Source organism: Peromyscus eremicus, chromosome 1 (genome assembly GCF_949786415.1).
Source record: "Peromyscus eremicus chromosome 1, PerEre_H2_v1, whole genome shotgun sequence".
NCBI classification, from domain to species: domain Eukaryota; kingdom Metazoa; phylum Chordata; class Mammalia; order Rodentia; family Cricetidae; genus Peromyscus; species Peromyscus eremicus.
Genome location: NC_081416.1, coordinates 180,673,474 through 180,696,054, shown reverse-complemented (window position 1 = coordinate 180,696,054; position 22,581 = coordinate 180,673,474). Strand labels below are relative to the sequence as shown.

General features: G+C 41.7%; 1 protein-coding gene across 1 annotated transcript in view; it reads left to right on the top strand.

Moving 5' to 3' along the window:
* Nlrp2 (NLR family pyrin domain containing 2) overlaps positions 1 to 22,581 on the top strand; it is a 53,318-nt gene that overhangs the window by 18,055 nt on the left and 12,682 nt on the right. The window contains exons 3-8 of the mRNA XM_059253627.1: positions 9,287 to 9,940; positions 10,007 to 10,967; positions 13,113 to 13,283; positions 15,615 to 15,779; positions 17,434 to 17,604; positions 18,594 to 18,764. Coding sequence (XP_059109610.1) covers positions 9,287 to 9,940; positions 10,007 to 10,967; positions 13,113 to 13,283; positions 15,615 to 15,779; positions 17,434 to 17,604; positions 18,594 to 18,764 — 2,293 coding nt within the window. The remainder of the gene's footprint in view (positions 1 to 9,286; positions 9,941 to 10,006; positions 10,968 to 13,112; positions 13,284 to 15,614; positions 15,780 to 17,433; positions 17,605 to 18,593; positions 18,765 to 22,581) is intronic.

The window sequence follows — 22,581 nt, the reverse complement described above, 5'->3', positions numbered from 1 at the left end:
CTGTTGTTGAAATCTAACTTTAAGCCATGGTGGTCTGATAGAATACAGGAGGTTATTCCAATTTTTTATATCTGTTGAGATTTGCTTTGTGACTGAGTATGTGGTCAATTTTAGAAAAGGTTCAATGGGGTACTGAAAAGGTGTATTCTTTTGTGTTAGAGTGGAATGTTCTGTAGATATTGATTGGAGTCATAACATCAGTTAGGTCCCTTATTTCTGTTAAGTTTTGGTCTGGCAGATCTGTCCAGTGGTAAGAGTGGGATGTTGAAGTCTCCCACTATTAATGTGTGAGGTTTGATGTGTCATTTAAGCTTCAATAATGTTTCTTTTCATATGTGGGTGCCCTTGTGTTTGGGACATAAATGTTCAGAATTGAAACTTCATCTTGGTGGATCTTTCCTGTGATGAGTGTGTAATGTCCTTCTCAATCTCTCTTGATTATAATTTGAAGTCTATTTTGTTGCATATTAGGATAGCTACAACAGTTTGCCTCTTAAGTCCATTTGATTGGAAAGTCTTTCACAAGCCTTTTACTCTGAGTTAGTGTCTGTCTTTGAATTTGAGGTGTGTTTCTTGTATGCAGCAGAAGGATGGGTCCTGATTTCATATCCATTCTGTGAGCCTGTGTCTTTTTATAGGCGAATTGAGACCATTGATATTAAGGAATATTAATGACCAGTGATTGTTAATTCCTGTTATCTTTTCGTGATAGTGTGTGTGTATTTCCCTTCTTTGGTATTTTTTGGTGTGGGACTATCTATTGCCTGTGTTTTCATGGGTGTATCTAACTTTCTTAAGTTGGATTTTTCCTTCTAGTGCTGTCTGAAGGGCTGGATTTGTGGAGAGATATTGTTTAAATCTGGTTTTATCATGGAATATTTTGTTTACTCCATCTATGTTGATTGAGAGTTTTGCTGGGTATAGTAGTCTGGGTTGGCATCCATGGTCTCATAGTGTGCATAACATCTGTCCAGGACCTTCTGGCTTTTAGAGTCTCCATTGAGAAGTTGGTGTTATTCTGAGGGGTCTGCCTTTATAAGTCATTTGGCCTTTTCCCCTTGCTGCTCTTAAAATTTTTTATTCCATATGTTTAGTGGTTTAATTATGTGGCAAGAGGACTTTTTGGGGGGTCTATTCTATTTGGTGTTCTATAAGCTTCTTGTATCTTCATAGGTATTTCCTTCTTTAAGTTGGGAAAGTTTTATTCCATGATTTTGTCAAATTTATTTTCTGTGCCTTTGAGTAGGTATTCTTCTCCTTTTATTCATATTATTCTTAAGTTTAGCCTTTTCTTGGTGTCTCAGATTTCCTGGATATTTTGTGTTATGACATTTTTGGTTTTAGTGTTTTCTTTGACTGACGTATTTACTCTATTGTGTCCTCTACATAAGAGATTCTCTCTTCCATCTCTTGTATTCTCTTGGTTATGCTTGTTTCTGTGTTTCCTGTTTATTTACTCAGATTTTCTATTTCCAGCATTCCCTCTGTCTGTGTCTTCTTCATTGTTTCTATATCCCTTTTCAGGTTTTGAACTGTTTCTTTCACATTTTTCGTTGCTTTTTCATGATTTTTTGGCTTTCTTTAAGGGATTGATTTCTTCCAATTTTTTGTTGGTATTTTTCTGTTTCTTTAAGGGAATTTTTCATTTCCTCTTTAAAGGCCTCTAGCATCTTCATGATATTATTTTTAAAGTTACTTTCTTTTGCTTCTTTTACATTGTGAGGTTCAGGTCTTGCTCTCTTAGAAGGGCTAGGTTCTTGTGATGCCATATTGCTCTTTATGTTGTTCTATATATTTCTACACTGGCATCCTCCCACCTCTTCCTCCAATAGGTGCAAGAAGTTCCTGTGTCTGAGCGAGCTACTATTGGTCCAGTCTGTGCTTGCTTTGTCTATGTCTCAGGGGGCCACACTAAGTCCAAACTTAGCTCTTAGTCTAATTGGAGCTGGCAGATTATGTATCTCAGGGAGCTACTCTGGATCCAATCCAAAACTAGCTGATTTTGCAGCTCAGGGAGCCACTCTTGGTCTTATCAAGGCTCTTGGTCCAGTCAGAGCTTGTGGGTTCTGTGTCTCAGGAAGCCTCTCTTGGTTCAATGAGAGCTGGCAGATTCCTTGTCTCAGGAAGTTACTGGGGTCACAGGCAAATGGGTATTGGGGTAGGGCTTGGGTCTTGTAGATTGCAGGGTCTTCTGAGGGGTTTTGGTGGGGAATCCTGCCCACAGGAGTTTTCCCTGCTGGCCGGCAACTGGGGCAGAGTTGGGTGGGGGTTCCTGGGGACTGGCTGTGTCCCAGGGCCTAGGTCCTAGAGGCAGGACTCTCTGGAAGGGAGAAGAGTCACTCACCTTATGGTCCAATGAGAGCTGGCAGATTCCTTGTCTCAGGAAGTTACTGGGGTTGCAGGCAGATGGGTATTGGGGTAGGGCATGGGTCTTGTAGATTTTAGGGTTTGATGGGGGGTGGGGATCCTGCCTGCATGAGTATTCCCTGGCCAGCAACTGGGGCAGTGTTGGGTGGAGATTCCCAGGGACTGACTGTGACTAGAATGAGATGGAGGTTTTTGATTGGGGTTGCATTGAATTTGTAAATTGCTTTTGGTAAAATTGTCATTTTCACAATATTCTACCAATCCATGAGCATGGGATGTCTTCCCATTTTCTAGCATCATTTTCTCTTTCATCCAATGTTTAAAGTTTTCATTGTAGAGGTCCATCACTTCTTTGCTTAGTTTATTTTTAGACATTTTCTTGAGGGTATTGTGAATAGAAGTGTGTCCATGATCTATTTCTCTTTGTTCATTGTTGGTATATAGAAAATCTATTGATTTTTGCAAGTTGGTTCTGTATCCTGCCACATTGCTGAATTTTTTTAGCACTTCTAGAAGTTTTCTGATAGAAATTTTGTGATCTCTAATGTATAGTATCATGTTATCTGCAAATAAGGATAGTTTGACTTTTCTATCCCTTTAATTTTTCTTTCTTGTTTAATTACCCCAGGTAGTACTTTGAGCACAAGATTGAGGAGTGGGATAGTGGACATCCATGTCTCATTTCTGACTTCAGTGGGATTGCAGTGAGCTTTTCTCCATTTAGGGTGATGTTGGCTATGGGTTTCTCATATCACTTTCATGATGTTGAGGTATGTTTCCTCTATCCTTACATTCTCTAGGACTTTTATCATGAAGGCATGTTGGACTTCATCAGAGGTTTTTTTCTGCACCTATTGAGATGATTGTGATTTTTGTCTTTAAGTGGATAATTCCATTGTTGACTTCTGTATTTTGAACCATCCCTGCATTTCAGGGATAAGGCCAACATGGTCACGGTGTATATCTTTTTTATGTATATCTATATTCTGGTAAATACCTATTGAGCATTTGAATCTATGTTCATTGGGGATATCGGCCTGTAGTTTTCTTTTTTGTTGTGTCCTTATCTGATGTGAGTGTTGAGGTGATAATGGAAGCAGTTTGGCATTGCTTCTTGTTATAGTTTTGGTTATGATACTGGAAGCAGTTTGAGTGCTCCTTCTGTTATATTTAACGGATGAGCCACTGCTGCTGCAATGACCAGCCTTTAGCAGCTCAGGAACTGAACGGGAGCCATGAGGTCAGCAGACTAATCACACAATTGACTTATTTATCTGAGGGAGTAAAACTTAACTCTCTGGGGCCAGCAAAAAAAGGGAAACACACAAGCACACATACACACGTACACACACACACACACACACACCTCCAACAGATCAGGATCTCACCTATGGTGCTGATGAATGGCAAGCCTTTGGCAGGTCAGAAAAACTGAAGAGAAGATGCAGAGTCATCTACTACTGAACAGGCAAACAGACACACAAGGACTTTCTTGAGGGTCAAAGCTTAGTTCTTCCTTTTATTCTTTCTGTTGCTTGTTCTACTCTATTTTTCTGTTCTCTACTTCTACCCTGATGTTTTCTCTTCTTCCATTTTTTTTGATGAGTTCTTTCAACGACTTCCTGATATCTTTTTTTTCTCACATCTTATATACCCCAGCAAAATCTTTCAAGTGATATAAAAATTACAATGTGGTTACATTCTATTAAGTGAATGACTATAATGAATACAGTAAAAAGCAGCATTTTTTCATATTACTTGCATGACTAAACATTTTACATATTACAGGTAAGAAACAAATTATTCGCATGACCCACATACATTCACAGCCAAGCAATTTGTTATCGATTAACAAAGTGTAAGCAAGCAAGATATTTTTCTCAGTTCTTTGACTGGCAGGCTGCGTTTTGTGGTTACAAAAAAAAAGGATTGTTTACTTTATTACTTTTCTCAAAAGGTAATCTTAAGAAAAAAGTCTTAAAATAATGACAAATCTAAACTTTTATGTATGAAAAACAGTCAGCTCTACTTTAAATCTTCAGGGGGCATACCCATTAACAGTTTTTTATATCAGGAAGCTGAGAGCAGAAGTAGGTACAAGGAATTAATCATCACCTTTGATCACCAACTCATCCTAGCAAGAAAAGTACATCAGTCAGCAATAGCCAGGCTGCCATGGTTTTTATTCCCTGACTTCAATGAATTCCTCACTCAACTATTAAAAGTGTGCCTTTCTAAACTTTAAATTGTTTCCCAAGATTTCCTATCTCAAAGCCATTAACAAAAACATCTTAACCTCAAGTCATTATTTAAAGCTTTGTTTCAGCTATGATGCACACCAAAACCTGTGAACACTTCTCCTAACATTAAGATTGAAAGAACTTGTGCTAGCCTAGCTTCTGGGACTCTGTTGTTTTCTTAATCAATAACCTTGATTCTGTGTTTTTAACTTGTCATATCCCTTGCTTATTTGGTCTCGGACTCTATTTTATCTTTGAGTCCTAATATTCTGTCTTTTGGTTGATTTCATTCTACTTGTAAGCATTTCCTTTGAGTTTCCTAGTTGGGATTTTTTTGGGTTTTTCAATTCCATCTTCATCTCAACTTGAGTCCTCCTAAATTGCCTGAATTATTTCCATCAACCTTATGTTTATATTCCTTTTGCACTGTGGGGTGGGGGCAATGACTCAGGCATTTGTTCTCAATTTATCTCTCCTTAATTTCATTGAGCAGTTTCTTTGTGTCTTCTACAAAGTTCTTTAATTCTTTGAAATTCACGATTGTTCTTTTATATTCTTCATTTAGGTAACTCTCGCTGGCAAACATTTCAACAAGAGTAGTAGGTATTAGGAGATAGAGAAGGAGATACTAGCTTGATCTTTCATATCATTGGCATTTTTATGATGAGGGCAGGAGAGGATGAGTGGGCATCTTGGGCCTAGAGTTTGGAAGTTGCTCGAGTAGAATGAAGTCAGGTGTACAGAGAGGACAGGGAGAATGTCCAAGATGTGCCTCCTGGTTCAAGCCTGGAGTGTGAGCACAGATCTGGCTGCATAGAGATGTTGGATATGGCAGGAGAAGCAGCTGTGGGTTGAGGTATAGGTAAGGAAGATTCTGGCACAAGTCAGGGCACTGGATGTGGGACCCAGGCTAGATATGGTGAGATAGGGATAAGGTATAGATGAGGTGAGGCCAGAGAAACCCATTGGGCTGGATCCTGACAAAGGAGGTGGGATGTGTGGTTGGATGTAAAGATTTTATGAGGAACAGAAGAGACCTGTGGGTGGTGGCAGGTAGAGCAAGTCTTGGTGGAATCCTAAAGGGAGTCTTAGAGGTTGGTTGCAGTTTAGGCAGGGGGCACAAGACTGGGCTGGGTCATTAAATGTGAGACCCAGGCTAGATTTGGTGGGTTAAGGAGAAGGCATATGGATGGAGAGGTCATGGAGACTCAACCTGGAAAAGGAGATGGGAGGTCTGGCTAAGTGAAGAGGTTAGATGTGGCACTGAAGAGAATTCTATTTGTATATTGTTAACATTATTACTTGTCATATGTGTAGCTAACAAGGATTCTTCTACTATTCTGTAGACTGGTCATCTGATTGTTTCCTTAATTGCAGAAACTTTTGAACTTTATGTAGCCCCTTTTGTCAATCCTGGCTTTACTTCCTGACCACTGGGTAATTAACTGAACCCACCTTCAAGAAAGTGACTATCTGAATCCATATCTTGAGATATCGCCCTCTTCTCCTCCAACAGCTTCAGAGTTTTGTGGGTTCTTATTTTTTAACATTTTAATAATAATTTCATTAATCCTTTGGGAATTTCATATAATGTATTTTGATCATATTCACCCTCCTTCCCCAAACTGTTCCAAGATCCACCCCCACCTTCCCAATTTCATATTCTCTGTTTTTAACCCATGGAGTCAAACTTATACTGTCCAATTACTCAAAGGTATGGAGCCCGCCCTGAAGCATAGTCTACCTACCAGAGATCACACCCTGTAAGAAAACTGACTCTTCCATCCTCCCCCTGGTAGCTCTCAATTGCCAATAGTTCCTCAACTAAGGGTGGGACTTTGTGCTGACCCCAACTCGCTCACCACACCTCCATGCTGGGATTTTGTCTGGAGAGCTTAAACAAGTCTCATACATGCTGTTTAAACTACAGTGAGTTCACACATGCAGCTTCTCTATCATGCCCCCCCCAAACACTTTTCTTGTCAGTTAATCACCAGGCCTTCTAATCCCTCCTCTGCAATGGTCCCTCATCCTTGGATAGAGTGTGATGACATGAATGTCCTGTTTCAGGATGAGCACTCCTCAGAATTTCAGATCTCATATCGTAGTCTAATGTTTCTGATTTTCACCCTTTTGCATAATACTTTTATGAGTTGTACAGAAGAAAAAGTTCCTTTATAACCATCTTGGTTTTTTATTGCCTGGGTCCCTGATAATGAGAAAAATTAGGGCAAAAATTGGAGTTTTGTTTACATGCAGGTGTAGTTGGAAGTTTACTTGTGTCCTGCCTGGCCTGTGGTCAGGACAAATCTCTCTCTCTCCCACCAGTCCTGCAGCTGCTCAGACCCAAGTGAACACACAGAGGCTTATATTATTTATGAACCATATGGCCATTAGCTCAAGCTTATTACTAACTAGCTTATTACTTACACTTAAATGCAATAGCCATGTCATACCTTAGAAGATACTACCTTTCCTTTGATTTCTATGTTCTTTTGCCTCCTCCTCTTCATTATTCCCTGTTCCCTGAAGGAGAGGAAAAAGGTGTCCCATTTAGTGAAGATTATTCAATACATGCTTACAATCAGCACTTGGACCAGTTCCATGTTGCTTTAGTAACAATTACTCAACTGTAAAAGTTTTCCCTGACCAAAACTGGCATTACTAAACTGGGCATCAAGGTTGATGTTTAGAAAACAATTGATAAGCACATTGTGTCTATTTAGCCAAATAACAGCAGTAACTTCCTCATGAAGGTCTATGTCCTCCCAAGCCTCAGACCTTTGACCAGGTTTACAACATAATACCAGATTTTAATTTCTTCCGGTGGAGACAGTATCAAGTCAATCAGAAAGCAGGAATGGAGAAGTGGCTTAGTTGTTAAGAGCACTTGCTGTTCTACCAGAGGTCCTGAGTTCAGTTCGCAGCACCTACATCTTACTGGCTCACAATCATCTCTCCAGCTCCATGGGATCTGATGCTTCTGGCCTATGTGGGCATCTGGAAATAACTAGATTCAGATAAACACATATACACATAATTTAAAATAATTTTTAGAACATTTTAAAATTCCAATCAGAAAGCATTTGGTTTGCATGCCATTATTGCACACTGACACTGCCCTGGCAGAGCATTGTTATGACAGGCAGGATCCACAGCTGGGTAAAACCATTAGCACTTACATTGTAGTACTCTCCAACACTATGAAAGCTCCAAGCAGAGAGTGAGTTTCCAGATGAGTGTCAGTTTGATTTGTCTTGCCACAAAAGTATATGAGTCTTACGTCTAGTTCTGGTTAGCAGCCAAGAGTAGTGGCAATAAACTTGTGCTGGTTTGGAAGGCTCTAGAGTCTCACTGGCCAATAACTTATGAGAAACACACCTCTAACACTGGAATTTCCATTTAATCCTATGCACTGAGGTTTTCTTATAGCATTTTTAACACTATCTGTATAGCCAAAGTTACCTTAGAATTGCTAGCAGCTGAGGTTCATCTTATCCAGCGTCCCAAGTGATGAAATTATGACCATGCAACACCACACTCAGGTTGCACTGAGTTTGAATATAGCAAATGTGTCTTACAACAACTCTCCAGAGCAGAGGCATCTGACTTGGTAAGAGAGCTGTGTACTCTTTTTACTCCCTATGAACTACCCATTATACTTCCAAGCTTACAACTTGAGCAGAATTTGCAATTCTAGAAATACTGGGGGGAGACATCACAAACCTAAGAAAAACTAAGATGATCTTGGAAGGAGAAAAGTTAGTTGTGATTAAAAATAGAAAAGAAAATGTCCCAAGCCACAAAGAGGACTAAGAAGAGGATGATATGAGCACAGAGGAATATTCAGTGTACTTATGTGGACACATCCATGTATGAATGTTTGAGGTGTGGTATATGCATGGGTGTGCACACATGAGCTCACCCATTGTATACATGTGGAAGCCAGAAATTGGCGTTAGGCATCTTCCTCTAGCCTTCTCTACATTATCTTTGAGATAAGGTCTCCCACTGGATCCAGAACTTTGATTGGCTAGGCTGTCTGCCCATCAAGCCCAACCTTCATAGCACTACGGTGACAGGTACATATCAATAGGCTTGGTTTTGCATGAGTGCTAGAGACTGAACTCAGGTCCTCATGCTGGAAAACTTTACCAACCGAACCATCTCCCCAACCTCTGTACGAGAATTTTAAGTGGTGAAGAGAATCGAATCATTCTCAACAAAGAGGTCACTTTCCCATCAAAGCAATTTCCATGTTTTTTATTTCATCAGACTAAAATATAAGTAGGGACTGGACAGATGGTTCAACAGTAAGAAATGCATACTGTTCTTGCAGAAGACCTGAGTTTGGGTCCCAGCACCCACATCAGCCCACTCTCAACCACCTGTAACTGCTGCTCCAGGGGATTCAATGCCTTCTCCTGGCATCTATGTGCACTGCACTCATGTGTACATGCCCACACATAAAGTTTTTTTTAATTATTTCAAATTGGACCCTTTTTAAAGTACATTTGCAAAAGAGATTTCTGAATCACATTTTGCTGAAATGAACTTGGATTGAAGTTGGTCTTTAAGAGGTGTGTTTCTCATTTTCCTTTCCTACTTTATACAAGGTAATTTTTCACAATAACCAACTATGTTCTGTCTATCTCCTCTCTCTATCATTGACGGGGAAGAACACAAGTATAAAAAGAGCTGGTTGGATAAATACATGAATGAATGGAAATATAGCTTCTGGCCTACATGCAATGAAAAACTCTACATAGAGACTGAGAGCTACAGGACACTCATGACATTATGTAATCCGAAGGCAGGAATGCCATTTGCTCATGCAATAGTGTTGCATGGCCCTCCACATTCTGGCAAAACCACAGTGGTCAAGAGGCTAATGCTGCAATGGTCAGAGAGCAAGCAGGCCCAGATGTTCCCATGTGCCTTCTACATCAGCTGCGGGGTGATTAATCAAACTAGACCTTGCACTTTTGCACAGCTCCTCACCATGGAAAAACCCTCGTGGAGAAAGTATGTGATGAAGTCCCTAGCCATGGGAGAAAACTTCTTGTTTGTGGTGGATGGTTTTGATGAGCTGAAATTCCCAGCAGAAGTGCTGATGCATGACATCTGTGGGGACTGGAACACAGAGAAGCCTGCAGTTGTCCTGCTGAGCAGTTTGCTGCAGAGGAAGATGGCCCCCCATGCCACGCTGCTGGTGACCACACAAACAAAGGCGTTACGGCAAATCCACCTTATGATAGATCAGCCCTTCCTTGTAGAAATTCGGGCCTTCTCGGAACGGGAGAGGCAGGAATACTTTCAAATATTCTTTAAAGGTTTGAAGTATACCAACAGGGCATGTGGCTTTTGGGAGCTTGGCGATGCCACCGCCTCTGTTGCAGCCCCCGCCGGCGAGCAGGGTGGTGATGACACGGAGGAGAGCGATGATGTAAGAGCACTAAGAGCTTTCAGTGCACTGAGAGGCAGTGAGGCTCTCTTCCACATGGCCTCACTTCCTTCTGCATGTTCGATATTCTGCGTCTGTCTGGACCAAGGGATGAGGAAGAGGGAAGACCTTGCTCAGACGTGCCAGACCCAGACGTCTATGTTCCTGAACTTCCTCTTCAGTGTCCTCTCCCCAGAAACCTACGAAAGCTGTTTAAAAACGCAAGTCCAGAGCACGTTCAGGAAAATGTGTATCCTGGCTGCTGATACTCTGTTGGAACAGCTGCACGTGGTCTGTAAAGACGACTTGTTGAGAGTAGAAGTGAACCCGAATTCTATGCATTTTCTTGATTGCAGGAATATCCTTGATCAGAAGGATGAGAGCCAATGCTACACCTTCTACCACCTCAGTGTCCAGCAGCTCATGGCTGCCATCATATTTGTTCAGGAACTTGAGAAAGAAGATAAACATGTCTCTAAATACAGTATACAGAAATTGCTTTCTAGGGAAGCAAGATTAAAGAACCCCAACCTGTCAGGAGTGCTACCATTTGTATTTGGACTCTTGAATGAGACTCGACTTCAAAAGTTGGGGACCTGTTTTGACTTCCAAATATCAATTAGGGTCAAGAGGAAACTCCTGGAGTATAAGTCGGGGGAAAATAAACCCTTCCCTTTACTGATAGATCGACAACAGATTTTGTCCTGTCTCTATGAATCTCAAGATAAGGGGCTTGTGAAGGAAGTCATGGCCCTCTTTGAGGAAATCTCCTTAGATTTGAAAACCAGCACGGACCTCATAAATGCTTCATTTTGCCTCAAGAATTCTCAAAATCTGCAGACAGTGTCCCTACAAGTGGCAAAGGGGATCTTCCCAGAAAATGATGCTGTATTGGAGTCCACAGCTCAGTATCAAAGGTAAGAACCCTATTTTCTTTTCTGGCATCTTAATGGTACTTGCATCCTCCAGCTCATCCAATGATTTGTAGTAAAAGGTTGAAGTCTCTCATTCTCTGTAGCTCAAGGTAGAACACGTTATACATGCTGGCCTGCCTTCCTACTTAATAATAAAAGTGAAAATGATGGTATGATTAAAGATGCCAGCCTGAAAGGTAAACATCTTAAGACCTATGGTCTCCTGCCTTTTGGTGAGCAATTGTTTTATTACTTTCCTTATGGCATAGTCATGATTTTACTTGATTCTCCTGCCAGTACCCCCTCATCTCCCTGCCCACCATCTGTGTCTAAACCCTTTCACTTGTGGGTATTCTACTTCCACTTTTATATCTCATGTGTTTTTATTAGACTTACTATGTATGTGTGTGCAGAGGCTGGATAGCTTGTTCTCAGAGGAAACCAATTATCTTGAATTGTGTGTATTCTAGAAATCAAATTCATCAGGTTTGGCAGGAAGCTGCTTTTCTCAGTGAATCATTTTGCCTGTCCTCATATTACATGTGCTCTGTTTTCCTCTCCCTTTGTTTTCCCCACTCATAGGTCCTTTCCTAGTTTTCCTAAGTATGTAACATCATTAGTCATCCTGGGGATGGAAGTTAAAAGTATACTGAGGTCTGTGGAGAGATGGTTTCACAGTTAAGAGCACTTAAGTGGTCTTCCACAGGAGCTGAGTTCAATCCCCCAGCACCTTCGTGGTCTTCATGATGCTTACAATTGTCTATAACTTCAGTTCCAGGGAATCTGGTGTCCTGTTTTGACCTCCATGGGCTAGCCATGTACATGGTGCATAGACATACATGTAGGCAAAACACTCACACACGAATCATAAACCTTCAAATCCATGCATTCTACCTTACCCTGCTGCAACCTCATACCTTTCTCAGCCTCAAGCACTATTTCAATATTCAAGTTGTCTTTTTTAAATTGCTATATATACTAAAACATTCAATATTTGTCCTTCTGGTTCAGCTTACTTTACATGGTGTCTCCTAGTTGCCTGTGTTACTGCAAATGATTATAGCGCATTGTTCTGTAAAGAAAAATTAAATCATAACAGTTCCAAGAAAATGGACGGAACTGGAAATTAAGCCAAGAAGCCAGATTTCAGACAAATACTGTGTTCTCTCTAATAAACTGATTCTAGATTTTAATTTTTGTATATGTGTGTATATATACATATGTGGAGGTTTAGGTTATAAAAGTACAAAAGACTATACTGATTAAATTTTTTCAAGTGAACCCAAACTGCAGTCACCTAGGAGAAGAGAACATAAATTAAGGGATTGTCTCCATCAGACTGGCTTGTAAGCAAGTCTGTGGGACATTTTATTCTGGTTGGTAATGATGTGGGAGGTCCCAGCCCACTGTGGGTGGTTTCATTCCTGAGCTAGGGGTCCTGAGTAGTAGTATAAGAAAGCAGATTGAGCAAGACAGTGAGCAGTATCCCTCCATGGCCTGTTCTTGCCTTGAGTTCCCACCATCGTTCATGGACTATGACTGGGAAGACAAAAACCAAATAAACCCTTTACTCTACAAGTTGCTTTTGGTCATGGTGTTTAACCACAGCAGCAGAGAAGCAAAGTAGACCAGGCGTCATGAGATGGAAAGGTATCTTACAGGAAGAAATGCAGGCAGTAGAATATATGTTGCATGGAAACTGTTGGGGAGCAAAGGGGACCAGAAAGAAGCAGGCAGGTGAGCGGAGTCGAACAAAGTATAGGGGATATGCCATAACAACCATCCCTTTGGATGCTGATATGAAAGACGAATTGCAAAAACTTCTGTAGAAACGATGAAGATGGCTCAGTCCTTAGAGCTCAATCCTTAAATCACTTACGGCAAGGCAAGTGGGAAGATCTAAGTTTAGATCTCAGAGCCCACACAAAAGCACTAGGTAATAGGTCATGCATGCCTGCAATCTCAGCGATGACAAAGTGGAGACAGGTGGAATCTTGTGTCCTGCTGGCCTGGTCTACTTGGTAAAGTGCCAAACCCATGAAAGATTCTGCCTCAAGCAAAAGGTAGAAGGTGCCTGAGGATCTCAAGGGGCATGTGAGTACACATGAATACACGTAGAAATGAAAATAAACCTCTTTGTCTTTGTAGGTCTCAGGACAGCCAACACCTGCTAGCTTTCTGGACAGACTTTTGTGACTTGTTTAATTCAAATGAGAAACTGGTCTTTCTGAATATCAGCAAGAGCTTCTTCAGCAGATCCTCACTGGAGATTCTGTGCGAAAAACTGTCCTCTGCTCCCTGCCGTCTCCAGAAAGTGCTGTAAGTAGGATCGGATCTTTGGAGAGATCCCCCGAGCACATGACCAAAGCTCTCACATTTTAGAAGAAATCCTCAAACTTGTATCCCGGACTCTAACCAGGTACCCAAGATACAATGAATTTAGGTGGCCCTAACCTTAATTTTTACCTAGAAAAGAATCCTACAGTAACTTCAGTATAATACAGGATACATATTTGATGTCCACATACACCATAAGAAAAATAATCAAAATCCCTAGGCAGTTTGAGTCCGGCTTCGGCAGCCATTGGTCTCTAAGTAGAACAGAGTCCCCCAACCTCAGTGGGCACTTGAGCCATGTGTTTCTTTGTTGGAGGGAGGAAGGTTGGCCTATTCATTGTAAAATGGTGAGCAGTGTCCCTGACCTCCACATGCCAGATATCAACAGCAGTTCCTTCCTTCAGTCATGAGATAGCTCAGTGTCTGCAGGTATAATCTAGTACCCCAGGGGATGCAGCATTGTGACAGGCTGGAAGCCACAGATGTAGAGATAGAGAACAGTGTGCTTAAGGCATGAGCATGGAAAGTCAACTAGGCAAGATGTGTGCATCTATGACCAAAAAAAAAAATATGCAAATGAGTTAAATTGGAATGAAAGATACCAGGTTAAAATATCGACAGGGGAAAGGTAAATATATAGCTTAAATGCATGAGTACAGAGTGTGGAAAAACTTTTCTGTCTTCCTTAATGTTCAGCTGTGGATTGTGTGCCTAGAAGGTTTAAATCGAGAAAGGTGTGAGTCACAAAGGTTTCAGGGAAATTCCTTTAATTTGATATGTATGAGTTTTTCTCTGCGTGTATGTACACACACCATGTACATTCCTGGTACCAATTGGCGATCAGAAAAGGACATGGGATCCCCTGGAACTAGAGTAACAGACAGTATGAGCCACCCTGTTAGGCCCTCTGCAGAGTATCAAGCGCTCTTAAACACTGAGCCATCTCTCTGAGACCTATTATTCTTTCTTGGTGTATAAGAATAAGAACTCTCATCCACTAAGATGGCACTGGACAAGAACTCTGACTCTAAATACAATAGAGCACCTCACAGTCTTCCACAGGACAAGGCGTTTGTATAAAGGTATCCACTGGTAACACTTCAAAGAAAATGGATGTTTCATTCCGCACCCCCATCCAAAAAAAAAAGATGGCTTTTGTATGGAAGATAGCTTGTGACTTAACTCTCCTTTCGTAGATGTTGGAAATGACTAAAGAAACCAGGACTTCAGATAGTTTCTAAAGAGAACTGTTGGTCAATGGAAACAAAGCTTTAGTTGAGATGAGTAAGATCTGGAAAGTAGCATATGCTGTAATGTCTCTATAGTAGCAATATATAGTCCATTTTTGCTGAGAAGAGTTGGGGTAAGTGGGAGAGGGTGGTTTAGAGACAGAGTCTCACTATGTAGCCTTGGCTTTCCCACAACTCCTATGTAGACAAAGTTGGCTTCAGACTTCTGACAATACCCCTGCCTCCTGTGTGCTGGGATTACAGACCCATGCCGCCACACCTGGCAGGAGAGCAGAGAGCTCCTATATTCTCCTATACAAAACAGAAAATGGCGTGTTTCACACAACATGATCTCGAGTTCTACCTGTTTTTATAACACTATCTCCAGGGGATCTGATGCCCTCTTCTGGACTCTGAAGGCAGCTGAACTCAGACATGCATATACCCACACACATCCACAGGCACAGACAGACACATAACACACATCATCACAGGATTAAAAATAAATCTTTTTAAAATCTATCTTGTGGAGAGAATACCATATGGTTGCACAAAAAAAAGAGCATCTTGCCCAAAATCAGCATGTTTCTAGATCATTTCTGGGGTATAGGATTGTAGCTATGAAGTGAAAAAATGGTAGCTGTATGAGATGATGGATATGTTAATTGGCTTGATTGGGTCAGTTATCTCACAAAGTGTACATATAACAAAACAATTTTGTATGGCTTAAATACAATTTCTGTCAACAATTCCTTGAAGAATGGGGTAGTTTAACGTAGGGGGAAGCTAAAATGTAAACGTACTGCATCCTTTTGTATCTGTTTATGTATTGTAGAGGTATAGAAAGTCAAAATCTCGTCTCTTTAGAAGTTTTTGTTACATTTATTTATGATGGTGTTGAGAGGCAAGTGATGCCGATATCTGCGTGAATGGAGGCCAGAGTACAACGTGCCAGAATTGGTTCTTTCCTTTGATCACATTGGTCCCAGGGATCAAACCGAGATTGACAGATTTGGTGGCAAGTGCCTTTTACTGAGTCATCTCCACAGCACTCATTATCTCCTCTCTGTATTCCTCTCCTCAGCCTCAAAAACATTTCCCCAGCCAATGCATACAAGCAATTGTGCCTCATTTTTAATGGTTATGAAACCCTCTCACATCTGACCCTGAAAGGTGACAACCTGAGCACCATTCTTCCCTCGCTGTGTGAAGTTATGAAACATCCAGCATGCAACCTTAAGTTTCTCAGGTATGTCTCTTCATCCCTAAATGTCTCTTCACCCCTAAATGTCTGGTCACATAAAACTATCTCAGGTCTTCCTATATAGCAAATCTAATTGGCAGGAAAGATTGCTTGTTCTTCAAAAAAAAAATACTACCACTTAGGGCACATGGACCAGAAGATGGACAAAGTGTGTGTGTGTGTGTGTGTGTGTGTGTGTGTGTGTGTGTGTGTGTAAAATATACATGACAACCCTGTGACCAAGAAACCTCTATAGAGTCTGAGTAACAACTCTATCAGATCATTTGCTTATGGTTGTAGTTACATTCTTCTTGGGTCATGATTCAGAACATAAGCGTGAAGACCCCTATCTTGCAAACAAAGAAAGACTTCTTCAGAGCGTTAGCTAAGCCCATCTCAGGCATCACCCTTGATTAAGATGTTCTCTGCTGGTGATACCACCACCCCCATCCTGTGATCCATGGATCCTAACATGACCACTTGAACCAGCAGCAGGAACACAATATAAGACCACAAACTTTGCCCCTACCTTCCCTGGTATGTGATATTCACCCATTTGAATAAATCTTCTTAGCAAGCATCCCATAAGGACTTGGAGATGAGGTAAAACAAGTCATGAGACAAATTATAACTTCTGTCAATACCATCCATGGCAAATGACCCTTTTTTTCTTTTCCTGAGTGGATTATCTGGGAGGGAAAGTTATGACTTGAATATTTGGGACTCAATTTTTATTTTTATTTATTTTTTGGTTGTAAGTGAATAAGCTAATACCTAAAATGAAAGGAAATTCTATGTAAGTTCAATGTATGTAATTTTTGGAAGTAAATATCAGTCTACATAACATGCCAACAATACCTTGATTTAATTTAGTTACATAGTTATGGTGTAGGCTCAGAGAGGCTCTTTGTTATCTTTAGTACTTTTTACCTGTGTGACCGATATCTCAGTTATCAACTTTAAACATTCAAAGTAAAGATATAACTTATTTTCAACATTAAAAAATGGAGGTAATAAAAATCTGTCACATGAGACTAAGGAGACAGAGTCAAGAGGGCTGTAAGTTTGAGGTCACATAGTGACATAAATGTGTATAAAACATTAAAAGAATAAAAATTTGAGACAGAATTTCACTGTGTAGTTCTGACTGGCCTAGAACTCACTATGTAGACTAGACTGGCCTGGAACCCATGGAGATACGCCTGCCTCTGCTTCATGAGGGCTGTATTAAAGGCATGCTAGGTTAAAAAAATGTGTAGGAGAGAATGAAACTTGGTGAACCTAGGCAACTAGACCATATTCTCGTACTCAACCGAGAGAGGGAGACCACGAAACAGCCCAAGAGTATACACATTGTGCCCTTGAACAAGTAGGGAGTAAAACATTCATTCCTACAATGGGAAAGAAAACTCAAGTTTATCCACGGGAAGCTCAACCAAGGAGAGCAGGCTTGATCAGAAACAATCTGATCACCCTAACTAGCCCCAGTCAGTTTCTGCTACCTTTTCACAAGCCTGATTTGATGTTTTGCTGTGTCTTGCAACTTATTCTTTTACTTTGACTCACTATACACCTGCTGAACTCGCTCAACTGGAAGAGCAGATATTGTACATCATTCTCTGGACCATTCAGAACATACTCATTCTCGTTTCTCCCACAGTCTGTGTTCTTATCCTACTGGTATTCAGAAATGGGATGACTTCTTCCAGGCCATCAAAGTCAGACAATCCCTGACATGTCTGGACCTCACAGACAATGAACTCTTGGACAAGGGTGCCAGGCTGATGTGTAAGACTTGGAAGCAACCGAACAGCACACTGCAGAGGGTGTCGTAAGTATCTCCTCTCTTCCTGCGGAGCATCTCTTTGGAGTCTGAGCTGTAGAGAGGAGAGGCATAGTTGACGCCACACTTACCAGGCAGTCCATTTGAGTCCACCTATGCAGATACCTGCTTCTGAGTTTTTGACTTTGCATCAAGCATCTTGCTCTTCTCATTCTTCTTTTATTGAGAATTTCATACATGCATATATATGTCATTTGATAAATTTCATTCCCTATTTTCTCTCCTCTGAATTCCCTCCATCCCATCACCATTCCCTCCTAACTTCATGTGCTCTTTGCTTAAACCCACTGAGTTGGACTGGAGTTGGACAATCTACTAGAGCATGGGTCACCTCTCAGGAACCACATCCCTGAAGAAAATTTGACTCTTTCTCCCCCCAGCATCCATCAACTGCTAATAGCTCCTCAGCTGTGGGGTGGTAACATGAGCCCCTCCCTCATCCAGGCTCGGATTTTGGCTGGCTGGTCTTATAAAGATCTTATGATTGCGTTCATTCTAAATCCCACATGTGATCACAACTGTGTGATGGAATCAACAACTTGAGGATTTTACCTTCTGGAGTCAGCTGAAAATGTCCTCTCCCATTTTAATAGCTGTATGATTTTTTGTTTTGGTTTGGGGGTTTTTGTTTAGGATGGATTTTTTTTTTTACAGTTTTGAAAATACACGTGTACCATGCATACTGACACTCTCACGCCCACCTCCCAGTCTATCCTCCTGACCAATCTCTCTCATTTATACCTATTTATTTTGTTTTGTGACCACCAAGATTAAACAGGGCCATCTGTGAGTCTGTGAGTTTGAAGCTATGTGTTGAAGCCCGGTGGGCTCAGTGGAGGAGACACAAGTCAGGATAGTAATTCTCCTAAAGTCTATCCATGGACAACAGTTAAGAGGTAAATGGTGGGGCTCTGTGAGCCTCTCCCTTCCCAGACTGGTTGTTAGTAGAGCCGATCCTGTGTTTGATTCCTATGCAGGTTGGAGAATTGTCACCTCACTGAAGCCTGTTGCAAGGACATCTCTTCCATTTTGATGGTCAGCCAGGCTCTGACACACCTCAATCTAGCCAAGAACGTTCTTGGAGATAATGGAGTGAAAGTCCTGTGTGAAAGCTTAAGCTATCCCGAGTGTAAACTACAGACTCTGGTGTAAGTCACTGCCTACAGACATTGGAGGGGTGTGTGTGTGTGCATGTGCTTAAGTAGGCTACATATGAAAGTAATTCATGATTATTCTAACTACCAGAAATATGCTAATGACTTTCCAGGCAAGAGTGACATAAGAAATGGCCTTGGCTGGGGATGCATCCTAATGCTGACAGTTATATATAGCATGAGTAAAGCCCTGACTTCATTATTCCCACAATTTTAGAATATGAATATGTGATGTTAATGTTCTATAGTGAATTGAGAGGGAGATCTGGTTTCAGGATCTGATTTCCTTTTTGTTTTTGTTTGAGATGTCTTACATATCTCAGGCTGGCCTTGAACTCACTCTATACAGAGGATCCTCTTGATCCTCCACCTACCTAGCACCTGGGTTTTAAGGATGTGCCACCATGCCTGGATTTTTTTTTTGTTCTTCTGTTAATTTTTTGTAAAGTATGACCCACTGAGCCCAATTAGTGCTGCCAACATGCACGCATGTGTGGGATCATCCACTTAGGGCATGGACAACCTATAAGTAGACAGCTTCCAAAGGATAGTGACTCTCCCTCCCACAACAGCCATCAACTACCAATATCCCCTAGCTAGGGCTAGGGCCTCAGGAACCCTCTCCCATAGATGCAGGATTTTTAGCTGAGCTGGTCTTCTGTGGGTGACCACAGGTGCTGTGACTTCATGTGTGCCACAGCTGTGCCTTGTCCAGAAGATCCTATTTCAGAGCATCCTCCCCATCCTCCAGCTCTTACATTGTTTCTGTATTTTTATGAGACAGGATCTCACTCAAAACAATCCTCCTGCCTTAGACTCCCAAGTGACGTGCCATCAAGCCCAGCTTGACTTCCTCTTCAAATCTCTTCTTAACACTATGGAACACAAAGTATACATGGTTGGATAGAGGTGGAATTAACTTGTTGACAAGTTCAATATGACCCTGGTATTCATTCTGGAGTCTATAGGATCCATTTTCTTTTTTTAATATAATTTTTTATTTTTGAGATTATATCATTACAACATTTTTTTCTTCCCTTTCTTCCCTCCAAACCTTCCCATATATCCCTCCCACTCTCCTGCAAATTCATAGCCTCTTTTCCTCTTTTCACTAATTGTTACTGCATATATATATATATATATATATATATATATATATATATATATATATATATATATATATATATATTCCTAAACATAACCAATTGAAACAGTTGAAACCATATAACGTTACTTATAGATATGTTTTCAGGGCTGACCACTGGGCACTGGACAATCAACTGGTGGTCCCTAGGGATAGACAACCTCTCCTGCTCCTAGCTTTCCTCAGTTGCCTATTGTTCTTTGTGTAGGGTTGAGGCCTCATGGGCTTTTCCCTGTCCAGTTTTGCCTGTCCATTAATATCACCCTTATTCAGCTCATGTTTGGGCAGTCATGTTAGTGAGACTTTATGGGTGTAGCTTCTGACATTCCTAGGAGAGACAATCTCAGAGGAAACTCTCTGATCCTCTACCTCTTTGAACATTTCCCACCTCTTCTGCGCACTTCCCTGAGCCTCAGGTGCAGGAGTGTGCTGAAGATATACCCATTAGAACAGGGCTCCAGAACTCTGCATTTTGATTGGTTGTGGTGGTCTTCAGTGGTCTCTGACTGTTGCAAAGAGAAGATTCATAGAATTAATTTCCAAAGAGTAATGGGGCTGCACTGGCCACTCTGCAAAGATTGTTTTAGATTGACAACCCTGCTATTCTGGATAACCGAGAGGTCACTGGCAACACTGAAACACTGGCTCTGCTGTGAGTCACCAACACAGTTTGTTCTCATTTGCTTCCTGTTGCTGTGATACATGCCATGACAAAAAACAACCTGGGGAGGAAAGGTCATTTCCTGTTACATCTTGTAGTCCATCATGAAGTAGAGTCGAGGCAGGACCTGGAGGCAGGAGCTAATGTAGAGGCCATAGAAGGGTGCTGTCACTGGCTTGCTCACTTTGCTTTCTTATACAGTCCAGGACTACACGCCCATGGGTGACACCACCTAGGGTGGGCCGGGCCCTCCCACATCAACCATTAGACAAGAAAATGCCCTCCAGACTTGCCCACAAGCCAGTCTTATGGAGGCACTTTCTCAGTTGAGGTATCTTCTTCCCAGACGACTCTAGCTCCTGTCAAGTTGACCAAAGAATAAAATAAAGAAATAATGCAATTTGTGTACAAGGTCCTGGGTTCCATTTTCAACACCATGAAAGGAAGGAAGGAGGGAAGAAGGGGAGCTGTCAGAGTTTCCTATATTTTTAATCTTTGTTATACCTATGAGCAGCCATGATGCCTACTTGGTTACTTAAATGTGACGAAATATTGAGTTCATGGTTAGATGGAAGGAAAGAACCCCCAACAATACACTGTGTAAATACCCAACCACTGGGATCCAAAGCCTTGAGGAACCTACCCACTAACTAGCCCTGTCTTGAACTTGCAGCCTAATTATGTTAGAAGGCACTATCATCAGTCCAGGCATGATGGCCTATGCCTGTAAAACCAGCATTTGGAAGTCAAGAGGCAGGAGGATCACAGCCTAAGCTACAGAGTGAGACCCTATCCGACCAAAAAAAAAAATTCACCACAGAAAAAGTCACTACCCTCCAAGATAACCAAACATAGCCATGAGATAACAATTATCAGCATTCATTAAGCACCTAATGGGTACAGGCTTCCTGCTAGGAACTTATCACTGATATATGCCCTCATCCATGAGGTACTATAGTTTTAATGTTTTCTTTGTTGAGGGATGAGAGCTGCATTTACCTATGAGCATAAGTCTTTAAAAGGCAGTTGGAAACTGTGTATCCTTTTTTTTTTATTTTATTTTTATTTTGCAATACAATTAAGTTCTACATACAGGCACAGATTCCCTTGTTCTCCCCCCTCACGCCCCCCTCACCTTCCCCCCAGCCCGCCTCCCATTCCAATCTCCTCCAGGGCAAAGCGTTCCCCACAGACTGAGATCAACCTGGTGGACTCAGTCCAGGCAGGTCCAGTCCCCTCCTCCCAGGCCGAGCCAAGCGACCCTGCATAGGCCCCAGGTTTCAAATAGCCGACTCATGCAATGAGCACAGGACCCAGTGCCAGTGCCTGGATGCCTCCCAAACAGATCGGGCCAATCAACTGTCTCACCCACTCAGAGGGCCTGATCCAGTTGGTGACCCCTCAGCCATTGGTTCATATTTCATGTGTTTCCGTTTGTTTGGCTATTTGTCTCTGTGCTTTATCCGACCTTGGTCTCAACAATTCTCTCTCATATAAACTCTCCTCATTCTCACTAATTGGACTCCCAGAGATCCACCTGGGGCCTAGTCATGATCTCTGCATCCAGATCCCTCAGTAGTTGGATGAGGTTTCTAGCACGACAATTAGGGTGTTTGGTCATCCCATCACCAGAGTAGGTCAATTCGGACTGTCTCTCGACCATTGCCAGCAGTCTGTTGTGGGGGTATCTTTGTGGATTTCTGTGGGCCTCTCTAGCACTTTGTTTCTTCCTATTCTCATGTGGTCTTCATTTACCATGGTCTCCTATTCCTTGTTCTCCCTCTCTGTTGTTGATCCAGCTGGAATCTCCCATTCACCCAAGCTCTCTTTCCCTCGACCCTCGCCCTTCACTACCCCCACTCATGTCCAGGCTGTTCATGTAGATCTCATTCCATTTCTCTGTCATTGGGCGATCCCTGTGTCTTTCTTGGGGTCCTGATTTCCAGGTAGCCTCCCTGGTGATGTGAGTAGCAGTCCAGTCATCCTTGTTCCACATCTAGTATCCT